The following is a 25,456-nucleotide window of genomic DNA, read 5'->3' on the forward strand; positions in this document are numbered from 1 at the left end:
CTGCTATCAAGCCAATTTTTCGGCATTTTAAACTTGCTTAAATTACGTGATAATCTCACAAAAATATGGGTTCTTACATATCTCGTCTAGAATATTCTAGGATTGTTGGGAGTTTAATATACATAATGAACTGTATAAGACCCGATATTGCCTGCTTTGCAAGTAGATTAGCTAGATACATGAGCAATGCTGGACGTGACCATTGGGATGCTCTTGTTAGGGTACTTAGGCATTTGAAGTACACGCTTGATTATGGATTGCACTACATGAGGTATCCACATATACTAGAATGATTTAGTGATGCTAATTAGATCACAAATAGCTTAGAGATAAAATGAACTAGTGGATATGTGTTTACCTTAGGTGATGCTGTTGTGTCGTGGAAGTCTTCAAAACATGGCCTACTATGGAGTCAGAATTTATCGCTTTGGATAAAGTAGGTGAAGAAGTAGAATGGCTTCAAAATTTCCTTGAAAACATTTCATTGTGGCCAAAGCCTATAAACACCATATGTATTTATTATGACAACTTAACTGCTTCGATGAGAGCTAAAAATAATGTTTACAATTGGAAGTTAAGACATATAAGGTATAAACACAATATAATAGAGCAACTGCTTATTAATGGAATAATTTCCATAGACTATGTGAAGTCTAAGGAAAATTTGGTCGATCCTTTGACTAAATGAGTGAAAAGAAAACAAGTCACCTATACATCTAAGAGAATGGGGCTAAAGCCTGTGAAATTAATTTTTTGGTGGTAAGCTAATCTACTTGACTGGAGATCTCAAGATCTAAGTTGAATAGGCAAACTAACTGGAATAATTCATAGTTTACACATTAATGAACTTATAGTTTCTTCCCCAGTTCTTGGTAGAAAAGAGAATGTGTGATCTATCAATGATACATGTAATATTTATATCTTGTTACAAAAGGAGTGGTGACAAAGTACTCTTAATCAATGATTACCTATGTGAGAGTAGAAGTGGGTCATTTTTATGAGAACTATTCAAAGGGCTTGGAGTTTTCTAGAGCTCTCATGAATTCATGATGTTATCTAGAACCAAAATGGACATAATCATATAGAACTCCATTATTTACCACAAGAAAGATAGTTCAAGAGCTGACTTTACTATTTCTTCAGTAAGTTCGATGGATATATATTCACTAAGGAAGCTTCAAGTCCAAAAGACACCTTACATGATGCGTAACTTTTCTGTTTGCTCTTCGTGGTGTCGTGTTAATTTATTTGTTTTAGCACACTTACACTCATGTGGGGGATTATTGTGTGTCTATGTGTGAGTATAAATCTGTGTGTGGGTTTTTGTGTCCCATATTGGCTGTGCAAAGGGAATGGAGTGGGTATTTATATCCCTCCCTTACACTTAGGGTTGGGCCCCAATGGCACCCAGATTTTGCGAGTGGGTGAGCTCATTGGTCTTCAACATGTGAGATTTTGAGCAGGCTTTCGTGTAATTTCATGTCGCTTCGATTGCTTCAAGTGTTGGAGATTTATGTAGGCGATCAATGTTGACTTGAGTGAAGCGTCTGTTATGTGTCTTCGACTCAGCTATATAAGGCTGATTGAACTTTGTTGTTGGATTGCTCGCTTCAAAGTTCATTCGTGTATTTGTTTCCCCCGAGTTTCTGTATGTCATAGAAAGCAAGTGTCTTTGGGAGTTTTGCCAAATCCGGCCATTCGTGGTTTCCGACTCACTGGAATTGACCATTAGATCCTACTGAGACAGTCGCCAGAGTTTGTGTGTGATCGAAGCGAGGCGTTTCTATCTTCAAGATAACACTTTTTAGCGTGCCTTGATCATCGTTTTCGTTCTGCTTCTTGTCGATTTTTCTGTTCTGATGGTGTACTTGTTGTACTATTATTCTCCGATTGTCGCCTGCCTCACTGAAATTTGGGTTTGCAGTACTGTATTTCTTTACCTGCTATTTTGTTTGCATGTTGTTATTGTGTGGAGTATATTGTTGTTTATCATTACGGGGTTTAATATAATCAATGTAATACATATACAAATTATTGCTATTATTTCAACAAAAATCTACAAACCTATTAAACTAAATCAAATCGAACCAATCGATTAACTCACAAAATCAAACCAACCGATAATAAACAAAAAAAAGAACCAAAACCATATAAATCGAACCGAACCAAACTGATTCAACCTAATAAATGCAAAAACACACACACACACAAAGTAACTGATAGAAAACACACAAAATCAAATAAAATAAAGTCGTTTTATAAACATCAAAATAACATTATTTTAAAGTTCAGTTCGGATAGTTTGGGTAAACTGAACTTTTTCACTCCTCTAAAAGTAAGGATACAAGGAAATTATAGCTAGAGTTATAAAGTCCTGAGATTTTTGTCAATTTTCAAATATCAAATATGTTTATGTTTTTTTATTAAATTACAAAGATGTTGAGTGTAATTTACTCGAAGAATAATGTAAAACACAAATTGGGAGCTCTTTTCGAAAACGAGACCAGACAATTTCAATAGTGTAATTAATTGATTTTGTACAAAATGACAAGATAGTTAATGTATATGATCATTATTAGGAATGACAATAGGGTAGGTCAGGACGAGAAATGTTATCAATGACTTTAAATTTAAACTCATAAACTCATCCTTAGACTTACTCGATAAGGAAAAATTAACCTCAATTCCATTTTTATTAGGTTTGAAAATTCTCATGGAAAGCTAATTTCTCCAATTATCTACTTAGACTATATTAATTAACTCTAAATCTACCTAAAAATTAACCCAAACTTTATAAAAACACATGACATAAATAAAAATAATACTAAAATATGAACAATTTGCTAACATCTATTCTAGGTTACACAAAAATAGAAATAGAAAATGTTTTTGATATGGAACGAAAATGAAGAAACAACATTTTTTCAAAAAAGTAAAAAACGAAAACGTAGAGTAAAGAATAAATTAAAGGAAATATAAGGATTTTTTGTAAGTACTAGTTTATTCCCAGTGTGACGCACAAAAGTTCATATGTATTGAATTTATTTAAAATTGATAATCTCACGACCATAAATTCTATCTACAGATTTCAAGAACTACACATTTTTCATAAACTAATAATTAATTTAATATATGATAAATATAAATAGATTATATAAAATAATAAATAATATGACAACATATAATTTATATAAATTAGTAACATAAATAATAAAACATAAAAATTTTCAAAAGAAATATGACAACATATGATAAATATAAATAGCCTATACAAAATATTAATTTTGTCAAAATAACTTAAATTATTTATTTAAAATAATTCAATTTTGCCTAAATAACTAATTTAACATAACCTACAAACTAATTATTTTTCAAAATTAAGTAGTAACATAAACATATATAAGATTTGTATTTTTTTTGCATGAAACTAATTAAGGGTTTTAGAGTTTTGAGTGGTGGCTTTATTGAGAGAGAATGAGAGGTAAATTATAGGAAATAAAATAAAAAATTAAATTTATTTTTCAAAAAAATATACTTGGCAGTCGATATTTGGCGATATTACTTAATGTCTCAAAATTTCTCCTGATTTAAAAAAGTCTATTTTTTTCGTAATTTATTTTAATTAAAATTTTATATTAATATTTAAAAATTAATAATATGGATTAGATATTACCTCTTCATATATCAGTATGCTTACACATTCTCCGAATACTATTCAACTATAAATAAAACTATTTACAGGTTCCAAGAACTACACGTTTTTCACAAATCTATACTTAATTAATGACTTATAAAAATTCCATTTCGAGTAAGTAAAAAAATAAATAAAATATTGAAATAGAAAGTGAAAATGGGTGGGAAAAAAATTTGACGGCTGTTTTATTATAATATATATAGATGTTTTTTGATATAGAAAATTATAAAAAGTAGTTCAAATATAAACAAAGAGTAATTGACAATGACACGACCATTGAATATTATCTCAATCCCTTCGATTGCCAAGGCTCAAATTGACACTGACACGAGCATCGAGTAAGGAGCAATCAACAGAAACACAAGCATTAAGCAAGAAGCAATCGACAGTGACAACGATGGCGATGGCGAGAGGGAATGATGGCAAAAGCATCGAATATTCTCTCAATCCCTTTGGTTGCCAAGGCTTGAATCAATGGCGACATGAGCTTCGAATAAGGAGCAATTAATAACAACACAAGCATTGAGTAAGAAGGAATCGACAGCGACAATGACGGGAAATGATGGCAAAAGCACCAAATATTCTCTCAATCCCCTTTGTCATTGAGGCTCAAATCAATGGCAACATGAGCAACAAACAAGTAACAATATCCGAGAATCGATGACAACAACTGACAAGCCTGAAAGTGAGGATGACGACGAGAGATTTGAGACGAGGCTATATTTGAATTCAGAAATTAAGGTTAAAGGCGACATGAGTAAATTAAAGAGATAGAGACGAAAATTAAAAGAATATATATATATTTGTTGGTTAGAGATTATTGCTTCCGTCTTTAATTATATTTGGTCGCCAAAAATGTGTTTTCAATTGAGAAACGCATTTATGAGAGTTTTCTTTAATTACCAAATACCCTAAAATGTTTTACAAATTACAAAAATGATTCGAAAAACATTTGGAGCTTTCTTTAATATTTTCAAAATGGGAAACATCTCAAAAACACCAAAACAGTATCTCCAAGCCATTTTCGTCATCAGATCATCAAATTAAGATTACAATATTAAAAAAAAAGGTATACAGTAAAATTAAATTTTACCAAAGGGAGGAAAAAAATAATGCTTGAAGAAACGGCGTCGTTTTCTTAACAGGAGGCTGTCACGCGGTATATGCATAGCAAGGCCAGGGCGGCATAATCTTAGACTGTTCCCCCCTCCTCCCTACTCTCTCTGCGCCTCTGCGTAAGCCCTCGGATCAAGCGGAGATGCAGCTCACACTTGAATTCGGGTAATTTCCCTTTTTTTCCCCCTTGAATATGTATATATAGAGGCATACGTTTGCTTTGTATCTTGTGTTAAGAGTCTTGTTCTGGTTTGAATCTTAAGTTCTTTTATAATTGCCCTATTCATAGTTATAATCACGATTTCTCTGTAGTCTTATGGTACCCTTTACTTAGTCTCAAATTTGTATCTTGTTGCCACTAGGGTTTTTTTGTTTGTCTGCCTACTGGCTTGGCATGCTGTCATGGCCCTAGGTTTTCCTAGGGTTTAGAATGGGATTTTGGAGGAAATTGAAGAAGAAAGAACAGAATAGAGGGAGAAAACAGAACAGAAAGAGGGAGAAATCGAGAAGAAAGGGGAAGGATTCAGACGAAATAGAGAGGGTCATAAGAATTGAGAGGGAACAGAATGGATTCATTCAATCAATCCCCCCTATTCTCTATTCAACAGCCTATTTATAGGCTGTTTACATCCATGCAGTTATTACCCAACTAAGAAACTAACAACTCAAGTACACAATACCCACTAAGGGAAAATACAAACAAGAAACAATTACAACTAATGCCCTTGGGGTCATGACACATGCTAAGGGATTTATCTGTGCAAATTTTACAATAACTAGGGACTTTGCTTCAATGTTTTTCATTTTCCAATAGTTGTGTAAAATTAGGAAAAGAAAGAAATAGCAATTTTCAGAGTCTTGTCTTACTGACTCAACTTTTAGAATGCTCGAAATATTTTTTCCTAGAAAAATTTTCAATAGCTTGGAGCTATTGATGCGCTGTTAATAGTTTTGAGTGTTAGAGTTTTCAAAGTCTAGAGGTATGAATGTTTTTGGGTTGGATCCTGACACTGGACATGTCACAGCTGATGCATTAGCTTGGGACGAGTTTCTTAAGGTATAATATTTCATTGACTAATAAAAATTTTAGTCATTACATATTAGTAGTATAGTTTCTTTTGGATATTTACAAGCATAAAACGTATTTTCCCCTCCAATTTTTTTTTAGGGAAAACCAGAATTTGGAAAGTGGGGGACCAAACTTTGTCCTCAATATGATGAGTTGGGAGGCTATCTTCAGAAATGATGCTGCTTCAGGAGATCGCTCTCTAATCGTTAATGGCGATTTCTCTCCCATGTATGATATTTAAAAGTAAATAATAAATATATATGATTCATATTATATTATATAAAGATTCCAACAAGTTCTTTTTTTTTTTACTAAGTAACGGATGAAAGTGTGAATGAGGTTGACGATCTAAGTGAAGATACGAATCCAAGTAGAATTTGCGCTCCTAAGTGTAATGTCGAAGGAGAAACTAACAAAATCCAGCATAGACGTACCCAACCCATTGATGAGAGTCTCAATGCCCTATTGAGCATTGCTGAATTGTCTAAAAAAATTGATAATGCTATGGAGATTCAAGCAACGTTAGATGCGCTAAATCACATCAATTGGCAATTAGTTATAGCAAAACTACAAGGCATGAAGATAGACAAGCGTGACATCATGCCAGTCATGAAAGTATTTCAATCGGACGAAAGTTTGGGTAGAATCTTTATGAGCTTGACTGATGAAGAATTCATGTGAGATTTGGTATTTGAGAAGCTTGGCTCAATTGAGAGGGATGATCCCAAAACGCAGTAAGAATGGCTCCTGACTTTCCTCCGCGTGAGAGGGATGATCTCATATTACTGAGAAATAGAATGAATAGGAGGGAAGGAACCTTAGAGATTGAGGTAGAGCTTGAGGAAGGATTGGAGGGAGTTATGGATAGAGAAAGGAATGAGCAGCCTCATGGCCATCCCTCGGGGTTTCCCATGCCTTAGATTGAGATACCAACATTCGAAAGAGCTAACCCCTGGTGGTGGTTAAGGAAATGCAAAAGGTTGTTCAATTTGCACAACATACCTAGGGGGCAGAGGGTGTTGTTGGTCACTGCTTACTTCAATGAAGCAGTGGATGCTTGGTTTCGGGGGTGCCTTAGTGTGAGAGAAGACTACACATGGGAAGAGTTCTCTGAAAAATTATGTGAGCGATTTGGGGAAAGGAGTATGATGGATACGATAGAAGAGTTTAATAAGCTCAAGCAAACAGGGAGCGTTGGGGCTTATTTACAAAAGTTTGAAGAATTAAGGTCGTTTATGGTCTGCCACAACCCTCATTCATTAGAAGCTTACTTTGTGTCAAGCTTTTTGAGTGGCCTGAGTGAGGAGTTACAACCAATGGTCAAAATGATGAGATCGAGGATAGTGGAGCAAGCCTCTGAAAGTGCTTGATTACAAGAAATGTTTGTAGAGGCATTGATGAAGAAGCAAAGGCAATAACAAAGAGGGGTGGCTCTGGGAACAGGCCCTGTTGGGGGAAAGAGTTACCACCGAGATATAGCAAAAGGGAACCAAGGGGTGAGGAGTGTAGGTGGATCAAGCTCAGTTCCTTATGGGGACCAATTAAGGAAGCAAAGAAGGTTGGCTGGCCTTTGCTTCCGATGTGGTGACAAGTACCATCCTGGGTATCAATGTAAGAGGCAGATTTTGCTGTTGGAAGGGGATGAAGAGGAGGACCTAGAGGAGACAATAGAAAGAGACGGTGGGGAGGTTGGAGCAGAGGATAATGGAGAGATCTCCATACACGCATTGAAGGGAGTAGCCAACAACAAAATCATCAAGGTGGAGGGGCAATTTAAGGGCAATGATCTCATGATCTTAATAGACAGTGGGAGTACCCACAACCTTCTTAATGAAAGCACGACAAAGAGGCTGAAGTGTCAACTCACAAGGACTCCACCTTTGAGTGTGATAGTGGCTAATGGCCAAAGGGTGTTGAGCAAATCATCTTGCAATGGCTTTTGCTGGGAGATGTAGGGAGAGAAATTTGAAACAGATCTAAGGCTACTACAATTAGGTGGGTGTGATGTGATTCTGGGAGTGGATTGGATGAAAGGGGTTAGCCCCATTAGTTTTGATTTTAACCGGATGGAAGTATCTTTTGAGAAAGAGGGAAGGAAGATGACTTTATTAAGAGGAAAAGAGATGGGAACATGCAAGATGATATCAGGGAAGAGACTGTAGAGGGTGATTAAGGGAAAGTGGGGGCAACTGACACAACTCTTCTCAGTTGTGGCAACTAAGGAGGTACAAGGAGATCTAGCACTGCAAGAGGAGATCTACCTAACGGTTAGCACACCCCAAGGGATACCTGATTAGGTACATCACTTAAACCTCCTTAATGAATTGCTGGTCGAATGCGAGGATCTTTTCATTGAACCCCAATCACTCCCTCCTACCCGAATGCATGACCACTCTATTTACTTAAGACCACACACTAAGCCTGTTAACATTAGAACTTACTGTTACCCCCCAATCTAGAAAAATGAAATAGAGAAAATGGTGAGAGAAATGCTTCAACAATCCATCATTAGACCAAGCCAAAGTCCTTTTGCTTCCCCTGTCCTATTGGTTAAAAAAAAGGATGGAACATGGCGGTTTTGTGTGGATTATCGCCAATTAAATGTTATAACCATAAAAAACAAATTCCCTATTCCTTTGGTAGAAGATCTCTTGCATGAATTACATAATGCCCAATTCTTTTCTAAGCTTGACCTATGCTCGAGTTACCACCAAATTAGGATGAAACCCGAGGATATCCACAAAACAACTTTTAGAACTGACCATGGGCATTTTGAATTCTTGGTGATGCCATTTGGGTTCACCAATGCCCCAACCACTTTTCAATCCCTTATGAATAGAATTTTTGAACCCTATCTTCGAAAGTTTATATTAGTATTCTTTGATGACATACTCATTTACAACTCCTCTTTTGAACAACATCTACTCCACCCTAGAACTACCCTTGACATCCTCAGATTCCACCAGCTTTTTATTAAGAAATCTAAGTGTGCCTTTGGTTAAGGGCAAGTAGAATATTTGGGGCACATTATATCAAAGGGAAGAGTGAGTACCGACCCCTGGAAGGTGGAGGCCATGGTGTCCTGGCCAAGGCTAACTTCGGTGAGAGCCTTAAGGGGATTTTTGGGGTTAACAGGATATTACCGTCAATTTGTGAAAAATTATGGGGTAATTAGCAAACCCTTAACCGAATTACTGAGGAAAGGAAGTTTTAGTTGGGGCCCAAGGGTAGAGGAGGCATTTGAGAATTTAAAGGGGGTATGAGCAGGGTACCAGTTCTGGGACTTCCAGATTTCGATAAGGCTTTTATCCTGGAAACAGATGCAAGTGGAACAGGGATGGGGGCAGTTTTGGAGCAAGAGGGAAGGCCTCTAGCATTCTTAAGCTAAGTGTTGGGTCCTAAACACTTAGGATTCAACATATACAGTGTTCGAAAATTCGTTCTAGGCGTTAGGCGGCCACTAGCTGTAGCGATTAAGGGCTGCTCGGCACCCCTAGTCGCCAGGCCCGATTAATCGGGCCACGGCGGCGCCTAGGCCGCCCAGGCAGCGCCAAACCGCCTGGGTCACGCGCGGCCAGGGTCGCCTAGGTCGCGCGCGTCCTGGGCAAACCTATTACCCCCTTTCCTTTTTGTCTCTAATCGTTCATCGCGGGTCGTCTCTCTCTCTCTCTCTCGCTGTCGATCTCGTCTCTTGGTCGTTCGCCATCGTCGTCAATCTCGTCTGTTGGTCGTTCTCTCTTGTCGCCGCCGATCTCATCTGTTGGCTGTCATCTCTCATTGCCAATCTCATCTTCCTTCGGTATGTATCCATCTTCCTCCGATCTCATCTGTTGCGTTACTGCTTGCTGCTCCTTGCTGCATGTTGCAGTTGCTTGCTGGTTGCTCCTTGCTACAACAGCAAGTTTGTTGTTGATCTAGTCGTCGCCTAGGCGCTAAGCGCCAGCCTGCCGCCCGACTAGCGCCTAGCGCGTTTTTGAACACTGAACATATATGAGAATGAGTTCTTAGCAGTGTTGATGGTTGTAGACAAGTGGAGGGACTACTTGGAAAGGGGAAGATTTATAATCAAAACAGACCATGAGAGTTTAAAGTTCCTGTTACAACAAAGGCTTCAAACGTAGTTGCAAAGGAAGGGAATGACCAAACTCATGGGATTGTACTACATTATACAATACAGAAAGAGGAAGGAGAATGTAGTTGTTGGTGCACTTTCAAGGTGCCATGAAGAAGGGAGTTTTGTAGCCATAACATAAGTGGTACCAGGAGGTGATTGACAGTTATGAAGGAGATGAGAAGCTTAAGTTCTGCTGGAAGGATTGGCGGTAGGGGCTAATGTGGGGGATGGGTATACTTTAAATAGAAGAATGTTGAGATACTAGGGAAGAATTGTGATTGGAAATAAGGCAGACCTCAAAAAGAAGATATTTCAGGCCTTACATGAGTTGCCCATTTGGGGGGGGGGGGGGATTCAGGGGAGCAAAACACTTACTTGAGAGTTAGGCAGATTTTTCATTGGTTAAGAATGAAATCAGAGATTAAGGAGTTGGTGCAAGCATGTGACATTTGTAAGAGATGTAAGTTAGAAAAAGTAGCCTACCCTAGGCTACTGCAACCCTTGCCTATCCCCAAACAAGTTTGGTCAAGTGTATCTATGGACTTTGTGGAAGGATTGCCCAAGTCGGAGGGCAAGGATAGTATCCTAGTAGTGGTGGACAAACTGACTAAGTTTGCCCATTTTATAGGATTAACTCATCCCTACATAGCTCAAGAGGTGGCTAGGGCCTTCTTGGACCAGGTGGCTAAATTACATGGGACTCTTAAGACCATAATTTCATATAGAGATCCGATTTTTACCAGTATGATGTGACAGGAATTGATGAGGTCGCCGGGAACAAAACTGAGCCTGTCAACTGCTCATCACCCTCAAACGGATGGACAAACTAAGAGGGTGAACCAGAGTCTTGAGACTTACCTAAGATGCATTTGCCTACTGCAGCCTAAGGAGTGGCAAAAATGGCTGGCCTTGGCTTGTGGTGGTACAATACTTCCCACCACTCTTCCATCAAGATGACCCCATTTGAGGCCTTATTCGAATACAAGCCACTTGTTCTGCCTGTAGTTGGGGAAGAATCCAATGTAGTGTCAGTAGAAGATTATTTGTAGCGAAGGAGAGAAGTGACACAACAGTTGAAGCAAGAGTTGGCTTCGGTTCAAAATCGCATGAAATAGTTTGTTGACATGAGGAGAAGTGAACGAGAGTTTGAAGTGGGAAATAAAGTGTATCTAAGGTTGAGGTACTCTCACCTTAAGTTTATCACCCGAGGAAAGGAAACCAAGCTCAGTCCTAAGTATTATGGGCCATTTCCTATAGAAGCTAAGGTGGGGAAGATGGCATATCGATTGAGGTTGCCTGCAGGGTCACTCATCCACTCTGTATATCATGTTTCACTCTTAAAAAAGGCAGTGGGTGGACAATCAGTGAGTGCTGCTCTACTTATCATTCCTATGGAAGCTGGCCAAACAGTGGAACCTAGAGTTATTTTGGAGAGGAGAGTGATACACAAACATGGGGCTCCCCTCATTCAAGTGTTGGTCAGGTGGCAGGGAAAACCTTCGGAAGATAACACTTGGGAGTATCTCCTAGATCTTCTCAAACAATTTCTGAGAGCGGCTAGCCTCCTTAACATTTCTTGAGGACAAGAAAATGATTAAGGTGGGGGGAAATGTCACAAGAAGCACCTTCTCAAAGCTATTTTAAAATTTTTCTTGTTGCTAATTACTGCTTCCTGTTATTTTCACTACTGTAATTCCTAAGATAGTTACTGCCATGTGCAAAGAGGTTAGAGAATCTCGAGTTTGTTAGGGGTGTAGGGCCCACCCTGGCAGGAGAATCTCTCATTCTAGACACTGGTGTATATCCTCCTATTCGTACAAGGGGGAAAGTTTATGAAAAATAATAGAATTCTCACGGTTTCTCTCCTTTCTTCTTTATTCTTCTCTCTGTTCTCACTCATTCTTTTCTTTATCTTTGTTTTTACTCTTTGTTTGGGCATTTGGGTCCTAATTCATATCGGAATTGGGAGGAAGAATGTTGACAAACTTAGGCCGTGACAATCTTGGTATCAGAGTCGACCCCATGGCTTACAGTGCAAGTGAGCGGCGATGGAGGTGACGCCGATATTGTAGTGTTTGCTCGGGACTAGCAGTGGCTAGTGCGCAGCTTGTCGTCGTGGGCGCCGAGCTGCGGAGCGTGGTGATATGTTATGGTCCATTGTAGGGTATGAGACTTGTCTCATATTGAAAGTTTAGACTTCTAGTGTGGGTTTATAACCTTTTGGGCACTCTCCTCTTAACAACTAGTTATTGAGGGTGAGTTCTACCCGAGGGTTTTAACAATGACATCCAATTACACCACAAAAAAGAAAAAAAAAATTTAAGCCATCATGGGACAGTCTCATTATGGGATTTCATCGTGCTCACTATCCCATCCCTGGGAATTCCCATGATGGGATTTCATCGTGTGGGCTCTAGCACATCGTGTGGGTCACGTCAAATTTCAAGTTCAAAAAGGTACAATTTCATGGAAAAAGTGACAATTTTCATGAAAAATAATGGCTATCAAACAACAAAAGCTGGAAAAAATTACTATTTCCATGGAAAATAATGACAATCAAACATCAAAAGATTAAAAAGTATAACAATTTCTAGGTTGAAAATTTAGCCAATCAAACACATTTAATTGACAATTTTCATACAAATAATTGAATTGCTTAGAACTTATTTTCTTTCCGTGCAAGTTCCATGCTTGCAATTAAACACACCCTAAAAGTGATTGCTTCTCAAATCCTGGACAATCATCCATATTCCATATGGAGGGGCACTAGAGAACATGCTGCTGTAAAATGGACTAGGATGTACATCTTGAAGAGTTGGTTTTTGGAAGTTTTGTTACTGTGGAGTACTTGTAATTTCCTTTACTCCTTTCAGGGCCTGTTTGATTTGCTAGAATGGAAGTTGAGGGAACGAGAATTGGAATAGGAATAAGAATAGAATGGAATCATAGTTCCATTGTCATGTTTAGTACGGTCACCAATGGACTGATCATTCTATTCTATTGTTATGTTTGGTATGCTAGAGCCTGGATGGAGTGGAATGAAAAAGTAACTGATAGATTAGGCCAGTGAGAACAGGTTTATGAAATGGAGCAAATCATTCTATTCCAGTGGTCTTTTCCTTTTCTGACCTGTCCCATGATTGTCTAGCTGGAAAAAAGAACAATCATAAACAGATCTTAATTAGGGAAATGCATGCATTTCTCTCATCTTCAAGTTGCACTCACATATGTTGTACTTGTGGGATTTTATAGGTATGAGGATTACATGGATCGTATATCCAGCTATTTATTTTATCTGAGTTCCTTTACTAACCTGTGAAGTTGTTTGATAACTAGTGCTCCTAGCGCCCCTATATTCCTTCAGGTTTTGTGTTTTGCTTGAATGCTTATGACATCGAATCAGATGACTGAAACAGTGGTGTTATGTTACCATCTGCTCCTTATTTGTAATTTTCTTTCTTTTAATCTAATGCATATCTATTGCCTTGTAATTTTACCAAATAAAGTGGAGGACTGGAACTACTCTGTGACTCTGTCAAGATTCACAACGTCAAAGTTGACCCCCTAGATGGTGAAGATAAGGTAAGTATCTTTCTAAAGTAGCCACTAACCAAGTTCAATTTTCTTCTCTGAACATATGATTCAATATCTCTCTGATTCTGTTTCATATTCTTCACAGTTAACCATGAAGGACTTGCTTGCTTGGGTTCGTACCAATCTCATCAAGGAGAGGCCTGAAATGTTTATGAAAGGAGATACTGTGTAAGTAGGAAGATTCTTATGACCATTAATTTTAAGATGCTGTCTAGATGGTGTTCTGAAGCCTGCAACAACCAGGATTAGTGCAGCTTGTGCTGTCTGGTGTCCTCATTCAGGCCAAAGATACCAAAACATATGCATGCATATATTTATACATGTACTTGTGCTTGTGTGTATGTGCACTCGGGTTTTATAGTACGAAGCAACTGAATAGTGTTTAGAAGTTTGACCAGTGCAGATGACTGGCAGTTTTAGGGACCCAAAAAAATAAATAAAAAAAAACACTACCTTATTCATGAAACAACATGGTATCCTTCAACTTCCTCCCCAGGTGTTAACCTCAGTTAGTGAATATTTCATTGCAGGAGGCCTGGTGTTCTTGTCCTCGTGAACGATTGTGATTGGGAACTAAGTGGCCAGCTCAGTACAACATTGGAAGAGAAAGATAACGTGGTTTTCATTTCAACCTTGCACGGTGGATAGCTTCAAATGTTACCATCATTGGTGTTACAGACTTACAGTTACTGATATATATGCAAAAGGTTATTAACTTATTATTATTTCACACAACGCTGTCTAAATTTTTGTCCTCGATGTTGTAAAACATGAACCTGTGCTGTTTCTCAGCCTAGTATGGAGTCCTGTAATTCAGAACAATATGGATAAAAGCAGATGATTTGGTTGTCTCTGCATTATGGGATATTGTTGCAGTTCCTTTCAGGTAGCTTTGTGGCTACCTCTGTTTTGTGTTGAATAATATTGCTGAAATGCATCTTATAAGGTGTCTTTACTGAATATATGGTTCAACAGACTGGTTAGCCAACTTCTAATGCTAGCAGTTCCATCTCTATTTTATGGGTCCACTCTCCTTTATCTTATCTTTGGTCTTTTGGGGCAGGAAAAAGAGTTGGAATTTGCCTCTTGAATGCACATCGCATTGTTCAAAGCCAACTGGATCCACTTTTTTAAGGAGGTAAAAAACAACACATGAAGCCTTAATTTCAATACATAAAGTTGGTTACATGAATTTTATCTCTTCAATTATGTTTAGAGTCATGTTTAATCTAAGAATTTTTTGTTGATGGTCTGTTATCTAACACAATCTTTCGCCTTTATTCAGGTTTGAGACTGGTTGTAGATAAGTAGTCTTTTTCTCCAAGTGTGAATCTGGTGTTTTGGATTACATTTCACAGAAAAGATGGTCTGAACTTTGTTTCTAAAACACCATCATAAGTTCATGGTTTGAAAACATCAATTTCAAGTAGGGTTGGCAATGGTTTGGTTTGATTTCGATTTTTGCTAAAACCATAACCAAACCAAACTTAAAATACTAAAACCAAAACCAAACCATTAACTCATTGATTTTAAAAATTAAAAACCATAACCAAACCATTCGATTTCGGTTTGATTTTGGTTTTAACCATGATTTTTTTAATTTGATCTATACCAACAAATAACGACAAACTCTTGCAAATAGCATTCATAAAAATTTATTGATCTGCATGCACTACATTATGCCTTTCACAGTTGTGGCAACTAACAATAACATTATGCTAACCTATATCTAACTATTAGATGAAAATCCCATGCTTTTGGCTTCAAATTGACCGTGCCTCTTAAATTGTAATAATTTAATTTATTTATATATCTAAGTGACAAACACAAACACACCCACAATATATATTAATATTTGATCAAAAAAATCGATCCAAGCATGGAGGGAGGAAACAAAAAGTTCGACCTTCCTATTCATTGCAGTAAGGGGAAAAAAAACAAAAATAGAGGAGTAAAGAAAGAAATAGCAAACACAGACATATTCTTAAACATTACAAATTTACATAAAAATATAGAATGAAGTTAGATTTAGATTTAGGCATTTGCGCATCAATCAGACCAAAATAATAAATCAAGTCAGAAATCTTAATTTGTGAGTTGGAGAGAGAGAGACCTTGTTGTCAGCGTACAGAGATAAATTGCATAAGACAATTCAAGTGTGATGCTCATAAAATGAAGGTCCGTGACTCTCGACTCGCCTAGTCGATGTTTCTTGTGTTTCGATTATTGCTCTCAAAACTATATTTGTATTACAGATAGGGCAAGGGAGGGCGAGATAGGTAGCGAGCAAGAGCGAGGGCGAGCAACAGAACAGATCGAGAGAGAAAGGGAGAAGGAGAAGGGTTTGTTGCTATTTGCAGGAGGGGGCGGAACGAGACCAAGAGAGAGGCAAAGAGCGAAGGTGAGTGCGAGAAAGATGGGCCGAGCCCTAGCGAGAGCAAGAGAGAACCAGCGAGGGCGAGCGAGAGGGAGAGTGGGAGCAAGACTGCAAGAGAGAGGCAGAGAGCGAGGGCGAGCGCGAGCGCGAGCGGACGAGCAAAAGAGAGGAGGCAGAGAGCTAGAGGCAATGAGGGTAAGAGAGAGCGAGAGCGAGGTCGAGAGAGGAATGAGAAGAGAAGGGTTTGCAAGTGGGCTGGGTTTGGCGCTGGGTTTCGTAGCCGCCCCTCTAATATCTAATATATATTATATATATATTATATATATATTTATATATTCGATTCGGTTTGGTTCGGTTCGGTTACCCACATAACGGTTCGGTTTTGGTTCGGGTTTTGGTTTGATTTTAATGAAAATTGTAAGCAAACCATACCCATTGAAACAGTGTTTGGTTTTTCTCTGAACCAAACTATTATCCAGTCAAACGATTTTTAACCGCATTGACCGGTTCAGTTTCGATTTGATTTCCCACGATTTTGGTTGGAATTGCCATACTTAATTTCAAGTTATGGGTTTCAAAGTCAAACTTGCATTATATAACTTTAGAAATAACTCAAGAAACAATCTGTTTTTGAGATGCAAGAGTTCATAAATATCTAAGAAAAATGAGACAGTTTAACTCCTTAATTGTTAAAAGAAGGCCTTTTCAAGTGACAGGCGATGGGAAGTCCGAGCTGACCTTTTAGATCAGTTATTTAATTTATCATCAGGCCCCCTTGACTCTCGCAAAACAGGGAGCCTTCAGCTCCGCTAAAGAAACCCAAGATCATGAACTGGTTACTGCCTTAAGTTCTGGTCAAACGCCCACAAATTCGTCAGAGTGAACTCTGAAATCCCTTGGTTCACATCAAAGATCCTCAAAAAATCACTAAAACCAAAACTCAAATGGGCCAACAATCAAGAAAATGAGACAAACCGTAGCCGAAAATATAAATGTAAAAGTAAAAGGCAAAAGCTTGAGAATCAAAGCAAAACAAAGGCATGCAAATTGGTGAGCCCATTGAACGGAGGATTGAACACTCTGTTCTTCACTGCCCCCTCTGAAATTTCCATTATGAAGCCCATCTTCCCACCATAGAATTTCCATATTTTGCCTCCAAATTCAGACAAGTTTGAACTGATTGATTCAGTATTCTACTATCTGTGCAATCGTTGGCAATAACATCACATGTTTTAATCGAACCGTAATGTCACTGTTATCACTGTTAATAGTTAACACTCAAAATCACAATTGGACTACATGCTAATCCCCCCTTCAAGTCATAAGATGTTCACGCACATATATGCCTACTCAACTTCGTGTTATAAATAGACATAAAAATACTGTACTAACAAGCCACTGTATCGAACATTAGAGTATACAAGAGACTATTCAAAGCTAGTTTTAGATAAATTAGGAGGGGTGTACAATTGAGAGGTAGTCAGTAGAGAGAATTGTAAGTTAAGCAGGTGGCAGCAATAGAGGAGATGCAGATGAAGAGGCAAGGAATGAGGGTGACATTTAAGAGCCTGCTCATACCCCAGTAACCTGCCAATGTTATTGTCCCATCGGCAATTACTCGTGCTAGAGTACCCGCTTCTGTTGAAAGCAGCCCACCGTTATATGTCCCTCGTGAGAGTCGTGATGACATGACACGCGATAGGAGTGCAAGGTTCACACCTGTGTCAGTAAGATGATGCAAACACAAAACAGGGAGTAGTTAGAAGTATAATGTTTTTTCTTCTTTATGAGTGTTGGATTGAAGCAACTATTAGTAAACTTTCATGGTTGCTGGCACCTTATGATCATTCTTTTGCTTTTCCAAGTCAGAATAAGAAAGAGAACACCGATTACCTTCAAGAACTTCGGCTGATACAAACGTTATGAGGGCCGAGCAGACATATTGCGGCACAGAGTATGGTATAATTACATGGAAGCTCAGGATTATCCCTAAACAAACCATAATTTCTGATGCCAGTAATACTTGCCTGAAATCAAATACAACGATGAAAATATCAAGCCTTTATCCTACTAACAAGATGACTGAACAACAAAATATTGAGTGACTGGTTCAAGCAACTTCTGCTTAAAAGGCAATAATCACTTAATCTCTTTATCCTTCATCTGATTAGGAAACAGGAAACAGAAAACAGAAAATGCCAACAAAAGCTTTTCCAGTGTTGAAGGTTTACCTTTCCTCAAACATGTTGCTGAGGTAGCTTCCAACTAAAATATTTATTGGTAGGACGGTCAGCCCAAGAAACGCGAGAAAAACAGCCACATTAGTGGTCGACCAAATGAAGTAATACGCGGTGACAACACTTGATTCTGCAAGTACAATCTCCATCGCATACTTGAGCATAAAATACACGAATAGCTGAACCTGATCAAATTTTCCCAACTGAAGTGAGATCAAGAAGTTCAACAGTATACTTCAATGTAAGAGAATTTGATACAGTAACCGAGAAGGTTTCTGCAAATCTAGACAAATTGTTGTCAGGCTGTGCTGCAAATGTAAAACCATTTTCCTGTATTTAAGGCCAAAAACATATGATTCTAGGATACAGTTAAAGTATATTCCGATCTTTTTCCATCTTTTAAGGCCAAAGAACAGGTTACAATTAAGATAAAATCTTTTCAAGTTTTCCAGTGAATCACAGTGGTGTCACAGAGACATTTGATTCTAGGATGAGTTGATAACTGTTAAAGCTAGAATGAGAATGACCCTTATATCTCTCTAAGCTGAATAAAACTAAAAATGTCAATTCTAGGATACCTTAACAGATGGTGTAAGCAAACTGAACGCAGATTTGATCGAAGTGATTGGTTTTTGATTCTCCTTGGGTGACTCTTCTTTGCAGTCGCATTCTTCTTCCCTGTCTTCTTCTTCTTGCTTCTCTTCTGACCTTACAAGCAATGGACTGGAAATACTGTCCTCTAATAAGCCAGTTTCTACTTGTCCTGATATGGGGAATGCTTTAGAAGCTTAAAATCAGCATTCTTGACAGTAAACAATTGTAAAATCTGTAATTAAGTTGGACTAATATATGGAAATTTGACTCAAGTATCCATGTCCTTGAAGTAAATTGTGTTTAGATCCGAGATTCCATCACTATATCATGCATTGATCAGGCCTTGATCATGCGAAAATCCTGTTGAGAAAACCCAATAACTACAAGATACTGGCAGGCAATTAACTATGAAGCGAAATTGTATCCTAATATCCTATATACGAAGCAAGACATGGTTTTGCTTCACAAAAGTCATTTAAGATTTTAGTTGACATACCAGTGTTGGCTTCATGTGATGCAATGTTATTATCTTTAGCCTCCTCTAGAGGAGGCTCCCTGAATGAGATCCACAACCACAGAAGGTAGACAAGCCATGCCAGAGCCATAAGCCATCCTGGTAAAGTGTCTTCATTGAACGTAATGTTGAACAGCGTAAATCGAGTTTGGAGTAAGCACGCGAGAACAGGACCACATGCCATTCCAAGCGCACTGGCGCTGACGAAACCTGCAGATGCTTTCATTCGCATCTTATGAGGCACACAGTCGCTGATATAGCGTCTGTTAACCGCTCTGGCAGAACCTAACCTGCAAAATCGATAAACACGTTTATAGAATCTTATGTCTAGGCAGAGAAGAATATGAACTCTTCACTATGACAATCTTTCCAATACAAAATCTTAAACATGACTAAGTACTAGCAGCATTGATAGCACATAAATCTTAAGCTGATCCTTTAGAAGTGAAAAGGAGCATGAGAATGTGATCGCACGTACCCACAAAATACGCGACCAATCAGAAGAACGTATATCGAGTTCATATCATAAGCCAGGGCGTAGAGGGCATTCCCCACAAAAAGCACAATGCTGCTAAATACAAGGGGTCTCAGGTACGATTTGTTAGACCATGCACTGAAGTATACTGACGAAAACACCTGCGCAACTGCCATCGATCCAATCACGACACCACAAACAGTCGCAGCAGCTCCCAGGCTCAGCGAGTAGTTGTCTGCTGTTGGGACGATAATGTATGTGTTAACCATGTACAAAAATGTGTTTACCAGGTTCAGGAGGAGTGACATAAAATGGTATTTCTCCTCAAGAAGATTGTCCTGAGATGGAGTCTGCAGATCGTCTGGCACAATAAGAGCATGCCTTCCTAGATATTCGAGGAAATTTGTTGAGTTTGTTAGTCGGTCAACTGCAGCTTTTATAGTGTCAATGATAGGGTCCTGCAAGCGATAACAGTTAATCTAACAGATAAAAAGATCGATTCAGAAGAATAGGAAGTAAGTCATGTTCTTGAAGTAGAGATGATCTCATAGTGAGGGATGAATTTATAAGTGGCATTAGTACAAACCGGTACAGAAAGAGAGGGGTGATCATAGATCGATGCATGGCTACCCTGATGATCTTGAAGATCTGCAAGATTGCGAGATATAGTTCCTACAACAGCCGCAATACCCTATAATGTTAACTTGTTCAATTAGTAGTTGAAGGCATTGAATTGATTCATAGAAGACACAAGACTACGCGGTTAGAAATTAGATCAGGCTAAGAAACTTCTCGAAAGATTAGAAGAAAGTAAACATTTCGAGCCAGAATTCGATGCATTACCACGTGCCTGAAAACCTGTCTCAGTTGGGAGTAGGGATGATTTGCACGAGTTTTGACATAGTAGTCAGTGAACTTGTATCCACAGCGTTTGTCGAATTTCTTCAGAATCTTACGAAGACCAATAGCATTCATTTCGATGAAAAAGAGAAGCCTCAGGAGATCCCGGCCAACCTCTCTGTACGCATCTTGTAATTCAGATGTTCTTGGGATACCGACATGCTGCAAAAGGGCATCACGCTCTTCCTAAAGACCTGATAACTTGCTTGCCATCAGCCCTTGTTGTTCCAAGAAGAACAAAACAATCTTTTCAATCTGAAATCAATAAGACAAACTAATAGTCATCTTTTCACTTGATGAAAGGCTGAAACATCGGTATTTATGAGTACACATAGGACATACAAGCTCACTAACGAGCTGTATTACTCCCTGAATGAAACAAGTCTTGAACTCTTATCACAAGGTGAGATTGGAAGAATATCTAGAATGGATATCGCGATGAAACAGAACGCGATTTCTAGTTAGTTGTAGAGTTTGTAGCACCTGGTTGTCCAGCATTCTTGAGAAGTCCTTGAGAATATAAACATCATCTTGGCCTCCAATCTCGATTTGTTGAGCATATTGCTTTACTTTCTTCTTCATTAGCTTGTAGTTGATGTAATATCTAGCAGACCAATTGGAACCATATTAAGGAACTCATTAACACCAGCTCTTACATAACTGCGACGAGATTAACGAGTCTCAGTGGTAAATTCAGGGTGAATTACTACATAACGATTCATTAGTCATTGCTAATGAATGGTTTTGCCCCATTGTAGCATGTTGAGTATTCTGAACTCAGTAAAAATTTCCATTCCTCTTGTACGGATTCAAAGAGATTGAGCAGAAAATAATGCACAAAAGTTGATCAATGTCGGGCACATACCCTTGCCATTCTTGAATTTGGGCTTCCTTAAGCTTCTTGCCAAAAGCAACCATCTTGATTTCCAGGGAAAGCCAATGGCCTGGGAGAAGGATGCAATAATGAAGAAAGACATGTTATGGCAGAGCTCTTAGTTAAGCTGATAAATGCAGTGAAGCACTGAATTGATCCATATGTATCATGATATTTTCAATTCATTGGTTGAGGGGTTCAAAAGACCAAATCCCTTTGTATTTTGGTCGTTTGAGCCCTTGAGCCAATGAATTTAGACCTAAATCATTACTTTAAAGTTTATGAGTGAGAGTGGTTTGATATTGACCATAAGAGGATTAAGGTTTGATATATTCCCCCAAACTTTCTTGGACCTGTCCATGGTCAGAGAGACAATGAACAATTAAAATTCTTAATTTATGTAAATTTATCATTACTATACATAAAAAATATTGTTGTCACAATTAAAATCCCTTAACTTTTAGGTCAGGAAAAAACAATTTTATCGTTATTGTCAAGGCCCATCTCTCGAAAGTAACTTTGATAGATATAAATTATTTTCCCAAACTTTCTTGGGAACATCTAAGACACAAATTTGAATAAAAGACGATAATATTCAAATTTCAACTCAAACTGAATCATATAAATCGAAGAAAGTGATTTTCTCATTTGACTCTTGTCTTTTACAACACACATGATAATATTTTCAGTCTGAGTCTAAACCTAAAATCATTTTTCTTGAAGAAAATAGAATAAAGGATACAAATTGTACTGTAGCTCAAGAAATGCCAACCTTCGAGAATCAAGAGGTTTCTTAGAGAAAATGTAAGAACTGATACATAGTACTCTCAGAAACCTATTCTTCTTCAACTAATATTGCAGAAATCGACACACACACACACAGAGATACATATGTAAATCCAAAGAATTCTTATGAAGTGGGTGCGGGCTGAAATGACAAATTTGACCATTACGAGAATCTCGATAATTTCTCTCATCTTTTTTTTTATTTCTATTTTTCTCTAATTTAATGCTGATGAATAGCATGCAATAGTCTCATATCAAAGTAAATTTCCTTTTCCTTCTGAGGAAATTTCATAGAGAGAGGGTCATAATGCATGCATGTGCCTCATGAGTCATGGAATCACATTTTGGATCTTTTTCTTTTTTCAATCAGATTTTGTTAATTTTTTTTTAACTTTTAAAGGACAACAATTTGGTTTTTTTTATTTTTCTTGGAAAGCATCACTTTGTATAAATAAAAAATTTATTAGGCTCTTTGCATATTAGTCTCTTTAAATCTTTGTACAAGATAATTTTGATTCGAATCGTGATAATGTAAGAGCCGAATGGTGCTTGAAATACATGGTCCGATTCGAACCAAATTTCTTTATCCTTGTTACTATTCAAAAGGGAGAAAAAAGAGAAGAAAAAAAGAATAACTGGGCTCTTGAACATTTTGATTTTCATTAGTTTAGCCTTTAAATTTTTTGAATAGTTTAATTCAATGAATAATTTGAGTAAAAAAAAAAAAACTAACATTTCGTGGATAAGGTGAACCAAAGCTAGCATTTAGGGACATTAAATAAACCATCTCGACAAAAAATGATTGAATTTTTTGATTGTTAGCCCATTCGGGGTATGAACTTTTTGAATGGTTTCATTCATGAATGGGTTTAAGTTAAAAAAAAAGATGAGAAACTAACATTTTAAGGGTAAAGAGTGGATCAAAAACTAGCATTAGAAGGGTAAGTGAATCATTTCCAACAGTTTAGGGGTAATGGGAAACTAAATCAACCAAAATAAAATGGTTATGAGGCCAATTTAACCCTTCTATTTTTCTGAAGACAGAAAGAAAATTACATATAAAGTGAAGCAAAGCCAGCATTTTAGGGGCAAAATAAATCATTTCGACAACTAGTGATTAACTTTTTAATTTTTAGTAGCATAAATTTATAAATGGTCAAAAACAAATTTATGTTTTTGAACTTTTTATATTTTTTTTCTCGTAGAACTTTAAACTTTTCATAGTTTTAATGTGCTCCTAAACTTTGACCTTGAACTTTTATATTTTTTTTCTTGTAAAATTTTAAATTTTTTGTAGTTTCAAATATGCTCTTGAACTATGTAAAATCACTAATTTAATCATTTAAACACGTCAAGGAATTAAATATATTTTTATAGATGGATTTATACGGAAAGAAAAGAAGAAGAATAAGAATAAGAAGAAAGAAAGGGAAAAGTGAACCATTTCCAACAGTTTGGAGATAAATTTGAGTTGGGAAAAAGTTCCGAGAACTAAATTTAATCAAGGGGCCAATTTAATCCCCTTTTTTTTCAAAAAAGAAAAGAAAAGAAAAGAAAGAATGTGCTTCTCCATTAGTATTGGCCCACAGAATATTTATTTTTGGGCTGTTTATAATTATATGTCACATAAAGCTTATATATATATATATACTGAGGAATATGCTTCTGTTTCTCTTTCAGGAAGAACATGGAAAGTGCAGCTCAAAGCTTTCAAACTTTGCCCCCTTTCTTCTTGGCATTCATTCATGGACAGATTCCAGGCCCCAAACAGTAACCCCTCTGCTTTTTGTCCCCTTTAAATTAATGTCAATTAAGATCACTTTTAATTTGGCAGCACACTGATATTAATTAAGCTCTTCACTCTCTCTAAGACAGCAAACTTATAATGAAGCCACCATGGAAGAGTTAAAAGCAAAGGGTTTCATACTAATATAATGCACAAGCAACTAATTAACTAAGTGTACTTACAGTTCTTTGGGCTTAATCTCTTCCCCAAGTCCTCTGAGATTGTAAATCTTTCTTTGAATCTCGAGCTGATATCTACATATATATATATATGTGTATGTGTGTGTGTGTGTGTGTACGTACAAGGACTTTCCCTTCAACCTTAGGAGGAACTCAGAGAGAGAGAGAGAGAGAGAGAGAGAGAGAGAGGTGCCCTTATATGAAGAGTAAGGGGCATTCATTCATATTCATATATAGTGTGTGTGAGAGAGAGAAGAGGGGAGGGGGGGTGGCCTTATATGAAGAGCAAGGGGCATTCATTCATATTCATATATAGTGAGAGCAGGTCCATGCAAAGGTGACACCTGTCTGAGGTTTAATAATTAAAGCATGGAATCATATATATAAATATATCACTTGAAAAAAGGCATGCCTTTCACTGTATAATTTAATTTATTGATTATTTTTAAGCCACATACATTATTACTGAAGGAGACCCCAAAGGTAATTGAATAGAGAGATGCATTTACTACTTCCAGACCAACCTAACTTTGTAATGTAGCATGTGTCCATAAGCACTGGGATGAGTCAACTGATATATCAGTATCAATATAATATATTACTCTTATATTTATATATATATATATATGCATTCATCGGAATTGTTATTTAGAGACTCAATTTTGATATTTATAGCGACACTCTGAATTGATGCTTCGTATTTTGTGTCATATTAATGTAAATATATATTAATGTGCACATTTATAATGGCTCATAAAATGTTTAGTTTTGTCGACATTTGTGTTAAAGTCTTTAAATGCTTGAGGAGTTCACATTTTGATGGACATTTTTTAAAGATTTCATCTGACTCTTGTATATAACTGTATATAGTTTTTATTCTTTATTTTGTTCGAAGGAATATTCTTTGTTTGCGACGTTAGTCTTATTCTTTTTTCGTTTTCATTGTGGGGCTCGGAGTATACTTTAACTTTAAGTTGAAGACAGACATTTTTTAGTTTTTTTGCAATGAAATTCTTATCTAAAAAAAAAAAAAAATCAATTTTAAAAAATATTTTTTAATTCTAATTTCTTATTGAATAGTTGAAAATTAAAAAATATTTCCACAATTGAACAGACCTTAAAATCACAAAATTTTCTATATTATATT

The 25,456-nt window shown here is 37.2% G+C and overlaps 2 protein-coding genes across 5 annotated transcripts; one reads left to right on the forward strand and one right to left on the reverse strand.

Moving 5' to 3' along the window:
- The first annotated feature begins 4,881 nt into the window (after window positions 1-4,881).
- Window positions 4,882-14,547, forward strand: LOC127786719 (ubiquitin-related modifier 1 homolog 2). The gene is made up of 4 exons (XM_052314335.1): window positions 4,882-4,975; window positions 13,500-13,575; window positions 13,673-13,755; window positions 14,118-14,547. The coding sequence occupies exons 1-4, from the start codon at window positions 4,953-4,955 to the stop codon at window positions 14,233-14,235; spliced, it is 300 nt and encodes a 99-aa protein (XP_052170295.1). The 5' UTR covers window positions 4,882-4,952; the 3' UTR covers window positions 14,236-14,547.
- Window positions 14,548-17,293: 2,746 nt separating this feature from the next.
- LOC127786718 (SPX domain-containing membrane protein At4g22990-like) lies at window positions 17,294-24,589 on the reverse strand. Of its 4 annotated transcripts, none has more exons than XM_052314334.1 (11): window positions 24,313-24,589; window positions 21,550-21,628; window positions 20,628-21,288; window positions 20,371-20,475; window positions 20,072-20,242; window positions 19,788-19,945; window positions 19,292-19,599; window positions 18,780-18,979; window positions 18,196-18,386; window positions 17,858-17,991; window positions 17,294-17,683 (listed from the first exon to the last, which is right to left on the reverse strand). In XM_052314334.1, the coding sequence occupies exons 3-11, from the start codon at window positions 20,757-20,759 to the stop codon at window positions 17,445-17,447; spliced, it is 1,638 nt and encodes a 545-aa protein (XP_052170294.1). In that variant the 5' UTR covers window positions 20,760-21,288; window positions 21,550-21,628; window positions 24,313-24,589; the 3' UTR covers window positions 17,294-17,444. The 4 variants fall into 4 exon arrangements, with proteins under 4 accessions (XP_052170294.1, XP_052170290.1, XP_052170292.1 ...); XM_052314330.1 differs by having other exon boundaries at window positions 19,788-20,242; window positions 20,628-20,939; window positions 21,168-21,288; window positions 24,313-24,588; XM_052314332.1 differs by having other exon boundaries at window positions 19,788-20,242; window positions 20,415-20,456.
- Window positions 24,590-25,456: the final 867 nt, after the last annotated feature.

This window comes from Diospyros lotus, chromosome 12, assembly GCF_014633365.1.
Source record: "Diospyros lotus cultivar Yz01 chromosome 12, ASM1463336v1, whole genome shotgun sequence".
Classification (NCBI taxonomy): domain Eukaryota; kingdom Viridiplantae; phylum Streptophyta; class Magnoliopsida; order Ericales; family Ebenaceae; genus Diospyros; species Diospyros lotus.

Coding starts and splice junctions, on each gene's coding strand:
- LOC127786719 (XM_052314335.1), top strand. CDS start 4,953: ATGCAGCTCACACTTGAATTCGG. Junction 4,976..13,499: donor CAGCTCACACTTGAATTCGG/GTAATTTCCCTT, acceptor TACCAAATAAAG/TGGAGGACTGGAACTACTCT. Junction 13,576..13,672: donor CCCTAGATGGTGAAGATAAG/GTAAGTATCTTT, acceptor TATTCTTCACAG/TTAACCATGAAGGACTTGCT.
- LOC127786718 (XM_052314330.1), bottom strand. CDS start 20,759: ATGAATGCTATTGGTCTTCGTAAGATTCTGAAGAAATTCGACAAACGC. Junction 19,600..19,787: donor ATTGGTCGCGTATTTTGTGG/GTACGTGCGATC, acceptor TCGATTTTGCAG/GTTAGGTTCTGCCAGAGCGG. Junction 18,980..19,291: donor ATCACATGAAGCCAACACTG/GTATGTCAACTA, acceptor AAGCTTCTAAAG/CATTCCCCATATCAGGACAA.